This window comes from Ceratosolen solmsi, unplaced genomic scaffold (assembly GCF_000503995.2).
Source record: "Ceratosolen solmsi marchali unplaced genomic scaffold, CerSol_1.0 scaffold29, whole genome shotgun sequence".
NCBI classification, from domain to species: Eukaryota; Metazoa; Arthropoda; class Insecta; order Hymenoptera; family Agaonidae; genus Ceratosolen; species Ceratosolen solmsi.
Genome location: NW_011948417.1, coordinates 2,088,847 through 2,094,846, shown reverse-complemented (window position 1 = coordinate 2,094,846; position 6,000 = coordinate 2,088,847). Strand labels below are relative to the sequence as shown.

General features: G+C 26.6%; 1 protein-coding gene across 1 annotated transcript in view; it reads right to left on the bottom strand.

Annotated features, from left to right (window-relative positions):
* Window positions 1-775: 775 nt before the first annotated feature.
* LOC105359615 (1-phosphatidylinositol 4,5-bisphosphate phosphodiesterase) overlaps window positions 776-6,000 on the bottom strand; it is a 28,474-nt gene continuing 23,249 nt past the window's right edge. Inside the window, exons 10-19 of the mRNA XM_011496242.1 lie at window positions 5,706-5,964; window positions 5,217-5,417; window positions 4,748-4,937; window positions 4,256-4,413; window positions 3,963-4,169; window positions 3,465-3,837; window positions 2,871-3,023; window positions 2,552-2,729; window positions 1,565-2,015; window positions 776-1,059 (exon numbers count right to left, since the gene is read on the bottom strand). Of these exons, the coding sequence (XP_011494544.1) occupies window positions 991-1,059; window positions 1,565-2,015; window positions 2,552-2,729; window positions 2,871-3,023; window positions 3,465-3,837; window positions 3,963-4,169; window positions 4,256-4,413; window positions 4,748-4,937; window positions 5,217-5,417; window positions 5,706-5,964 (2,239 nt within the window). The 3' untranslated portion in view covers window positions 776-990. The remainder of the gene's footprint in view (window positions 1,060-1,564; window positions 2,016-2,551; window positions 2,730-2,870; window positions 3,024-3,464; window positions 3,838-3,962; window positions 4,170-4,255; window positions 4,414-4,747; window positions 4,938-5,216; window positions 5,418-5,705; window positions 5,965-6,000) is intronic.

The window sequence follows — 6,000 nt, the reverse complement described above, 5'->3', positions numbered from 1 at the left end:
TACAATACAGTCAAACCTTTTCGCATATTAAATAAAATTAAATATTCTAGAAAATTATAAAATAACTTTTATTAATAATTTGTATGATTTAAATTGATTTTAACGCGATTTGTAAATAATAAATATATCTCCATGTTTATGGAATGAGAATGAAACTAATAATATCTAATTTTGTTATTATGAAATAACAATTAATATATGTTTTATTATTTTATAATTTTCATTATTTAATTTTATCTTAGCAATAAATACTATATCTGAGATCATTAAAAACTATATTAAAATATTTACAATACAAATATATAAAATGAAATTATCTGATAGTCTAAGAAATATTAATTCGAAATAAAATAAAATTAATCAATTTTTTAGATATATGAATAAATCAATCCATTTAAGATAATAGATTATTTTAGAAAATATTGGTTTTAAAGGATGCTAGTATGAGTTTGTATATAGAATACAACAATCGACAATATCATAAAATATTGAGGAAAATATGATTATCATCGATGTGATAACAAATTGCAAATATATATATACGTACGTAAATGCATATACATGTACATAATATATTTCCTTCTAAATTTAATTATCGTTTCATTAAATACTAAAATATGTAATTCGTTTCAGAAAATAACACTTGACTAGATCATCATCGCATGTTCGACTATTACTTGCGCCACCCATAATTTTTTCATAGAAACAACTACGTTTTATTTCTTTTTTTTTGTTTAATTTATTTTATTCCATTTTTTTTTTTTTTTCATTAAATTTCATGAGAGACTTTTTTTATAAAAAAATAGTACGAAATAAAAACATAATGCGTTTCTAGGTACTTTGATTTGTGCAACTTCTCATATTGCACATTCTTAAACTACAATCTATTTTATTTTATTATGTACCCATAAAACTTGATCCCATTATATTATGATCCAATGTTTGTTCTGCCAATATATAATCGATTTATTACTTTAGAAAGACAATGCGTTATGCATAAAACTCTTTCTTTGGTCCTAATTCATATTCCATTTCTTCATTTTTATACATGTCCATTATCTGGAAGAATAAATGATTAAAATTTATATTATTAAAATAGAGTCATTTTTATTTCTTTTCGTATCTACTACTTCCGATTTATATTCAATTAAAAAAAATATAATATATGAATCTTATTACATAGTTTATGAGAATTACATGTTTTACTATTTTTAAAATTTTAAAGAACAAGTTAAGAATGAATAATTGAAAAAACTGATTATTAATATTAGCCTTATCTTAATAGTGCGATTATTAAAGATTATTTAATAATTGCATCGATCAAATAATGTAATTATATAAAATATATGTGTGAAAAAATAATTATGTTAAGGCGAATAAGAAAAGTTTAATAAATGATATGATAGTTAATCACAATATAAAAGAAATATTTGTAAGAATAAATATAGTGTGCGCATAAACAGAAATATATATGAAAGTTGTTTGAAAAGTATATGATGAGAGTGCATATAATTGTTCTTAAGATGAGAAATTTGAAATAAAAATAACAATATTTTCGTCTTACTCCGTTCATTTCCTTCTGCACTTCTTCGAGTTGTTTCTCGTGTATGTGTTTCAATATATCTTTCTCCCTGTTCTGCACCATTTGTGCGACCTTTCTTTCTTCCATAAATTTCTTCGTGTTATTTTGTTGCTTCTCTCTAAGCCTGCCTTCCTTGATTCCTCTTGTCTTCAAAGTCTTATCATTCATAACTTCACGCATGCTCTCTACCGACAGTCTTGCCTGTCTTGCATTCATCTCTTTAATTTCCTTTTCATGTCTTGAAACTAACTGCTTCTGTTGCGTTAATTGAGCCATACTACAGAGCTTTCGTAACTGCGCTTTACGTTCCTCTAAGTGAACTTGAATTAGATCGCGTTCCTCGCGACGTTGACGCTCTGCTAAACGGGACCACTGAGATGTTTGTTCAGAAACAGCTTGGCGTACAATTGGATCGCGTGATAACTCTGTCTGACTGTAAAATTAAGAAGTTCATTTGTCAGTGACTTTCCAAATTACAAATAAAATTATTTACTGCCAAGTGGATACTCAGTCTACGTCTCATTTTAAGAAATACTTTATTAAAGATGCATAACTTATTATTTGCTATCAAATAATATATATATATATATATATATATATATATATATATATATATATTCATTTTACATGACTTTACGAATTTATTTTATATTTAAATTTAAATTTATTTTTTATTCTGTTCATATAACTATTAAATAGATAAAAAAGAACAATTAAGTTAAAAATTTCATTAAGAAAAATTTAGGCATTTAAAAAAAAAAAAAAAAAAAAAAAAAATATAATGAAATCTATGGCATATTATTATGAATTATATTGAAAACCATTTTGTTAACGAATAGAACATAATTTGGAATGATGTTCATTCATGATATCCTAAGTGATCGTTAAATCGTACATTAATTATGAATAATTTATCAATATATAAATAGAACACGAAAAGTACATTACAATGATTTTTAATAGACTTACTTTTTTCCTTTAATTAGTTTTTCTATTGCACTACATTGTTGCTTTTGTATAGAAAATCTTTCTTTTTGTTGTCTTCTTTTTAAAGATTCTAAATCCTTATGTTGCTTTCTCGTTATTTTAATATAGCCTTTTTCATGACGTAGTATTTCAATTGTTATTGGCTCAAAATTTATCTCTTCTATATAATCATTATTAATTTAATATATATATATATATATATATATATATATATATATATATATATAGATATATATTAATATTTATAAAATATTATATAAATATTTATAAAATATTTAAGAAAACAAGAAGAGAAAAATACCTCTAGGCTTTGCCACTTCAGAGAAACGAGATGGAATTGATTCCATATTATTTTTGTTCTCATTTTCTTCTATTCCAAGTCCACGTATTTTTGTTTGCTGAGGTGCTTCTGCTTTTCTTAAAGTTCTTGGAGCTGATAATGCATCCATTAATTCTGTAATCAATTTTTAACACTTTTCTAATAAATATTATATAAATATTTCGACTTCAGATTTCAAATATCATTAACATAATTTAATTTAATTAACTTACTATGCATATATCTAGCTAAATAATCAAATAAATAAATAAATATAATTTATTGAAAGAATAAAAACAAAAGTCCAAAATTACATCATCATAATATGTTAGATAGCCTAAGAAATATAATGTTTGTCGATTTATTATAAAGAGGTGCTTGAAAAGAAACTATAAAAACAATTAACTGTATTTATATACAAAATTAAGTTAATATCAGAGTTATGAATTGACACTGCAATTGTTTTGACAATTTCAAAAGATTTTCACTATGCATATAATAATCAAATTTACCGGATCTATAATTATTTTTTTTTTTATTGTTAAAGCATATAATTTGTTAAAGAAATTAAATTACCTTCAAAGCCATCTGGAACATAAATCTTTATGTCAATATTACAAAAGAGCATAGGCAAAGACATTGGAAAATTTGCCTCCGTTCTGAGCGCTATGTGCCGATAACCTGACTGAAGTCCATCAAGAGGAACTATTCTTTGCCCAAGTAATCTACCATTCGATTCGTCATAAACAGCAAAACGCAATGCTGCAAGATCCGGTAATACAACCTTTCGGAACAAAAATGGCTCTTCATTATAAACAGGATTTAAACCATTGGCTGGTATTGTTCTAGTTCGAAATTCTTTTCGAATTGTGTCTGTAGGAAGACCGTACATCTCAACTTCAACGTATGTTCCAACTTTTTTATCGGATAAGAATTGTCCAGCTATTACCTATACAATGATGTTTGCATTGACTCGACATATTGTATGTAATAGACAATTTACTATATTACCTCTTATTAGTCACTATGATAATAATAAATCTATCTGATGTATTAATTTTAAAATCCACTCACTTGAACACTACATTGTGTAGCAATGACACCGTCAACGGGACTTTCAGCGAACGGGTCAAAGCTTCGATCGGATCGTCGCATAAAATCGGGCTTCAATAGATAACCCGATGAACCATTATATTCAAATTTTCCTTGATTTAGTTGCATCGGCAAGTCAGAAGTTTGAAAATTTAAGGAAACCATTTGACAGCCTGCATTCCAAAATACCTAAAAAGAACATATTCAGCAATATTTTATATTATTATATTCTTAAAAGTATTAATAAAATTATATAAACAAATATTCGTGCGAACCTGTGGCATATAATTTGACGAGTCAGCTCGAGTACCTTTCGGGTAAATCCGGCTCATTTGTCGTTTATTGTAATTCACGAATTCGATAGCCGACGTTTTTAAATGATTTAAACCAGTTGCCTCCGAGAAAGAAGACATATTATGATGGAAATTCTTTTCTAAAAATATTTTGATTGTCTTATTGCAGTATTTTTATAAATTTGTATTATGAATTAAATCAAAATATTTATAGCTCGACAATTTGTAAATAAAATCAATATGCATGCAATTCTTATAAACAGTATAAACAATTCTATTAATTAGCATGAATTTCATCACTAATAAATAAACTGAATGAAAATCTGAGCGATAATATTAAAACAAGTGGAAGAAAATTTCTTACAATTTATATGAAGAACCTGCGTTACCCTGATATTTATAAAAGCTACATCATCCATAATAACACTATAAAATAATGAATACATTATTGTAATTAAATTGACGTGGACATACGTTCTGCAACGTCGAAGCCTTGGAATTTTATGGGCTGCGCATAATTTACCATTGATGACAGCCAGGGATGTACGTTGGTTGTACTACCAGTGTATGGTTGTACAACTGCTAATTCTAAGCTTTCGCTTTGCTGTGATAGTTTCAGTTGTCCTGTCGCTACTGCCGCCACTGGATCATTAGTTAGTTCATCCTAAAAATTAAAATTACCATTTCTTAAAAGAAAGCTTTAAGATTAATCACAAAATTTTTTAATAGTTTTCACTTAAAGATGTGTCGATTATTTTGCTGTTTTTTGGTTTTTGTTTTGTTTTAGTATCATGAAGCTATATTCTTTAAGATAATTTCACGTACGTTGGTTTATGTATGTATACGTATGTGATTAATAGTTCATATTTATAAATATGTATGCAAATGCAAACTTATATTTATGAAAATAAATGCATCATGGTGGATGAGCTTCAGCAGTTACCTTTACCGATTGTTGTTCGACAATTGGTGCTACAGTTGGTGGCGCGCTTGCATCTTCTTTAAAGTCATCTTCTATTATAAATTGACCTTGTTTGAATAGTTCAAGTTCCTGCTTCTCGACTTCAGACTTTAATCTTTTGTTTTTTATTAAAATTTTTCGTTTTAATGCGCTTGGTGGTGGAAGTGCTGCCCCTGGTTCTAACTAAAATTATATTGCAAATTTATATATTAATTGATTTAATTTAGAGAAAGAAATTAATTTGATTATCAAATGATGAAAAATCACCAAGTAAAGAGTGTTATAATTTAGCGTAAAATATACTTAAAAAAAATTATACATAAATTATTTGTACGTCTAACTAAATTATAATTCATATATGTAAAATGTATTAAATTTATAATTTATTAATATTTTTATATAATGAACTAATCTAGATATTTGCAAGCAAGGGAAATACTATATTTTGTTACAAAAATAATATTAAGTTACCGGGTAATCTTTCAAGGATTCCTTCAAAAGCAAATCGCCAAGTATTTCGTCACAATATTTAGCCAATTTATATTGCTGTGCCTTACTACAATGATTTTCAAAACTAAGAATCAATGGGAAATCCGTAGTTACAAAAGCGGTATCTCTTATAGCATATATGACGTCTTTGAAAAGAATGACGGTGCACATTGCCTTGCCGTGAGTTATTATAGGCTCTTCGTCTTCCCCTTTGCCATCCCAACAATCTAATTCAATGCACCTAAAATCAAATCTATCCTTACAAATATGACATAAG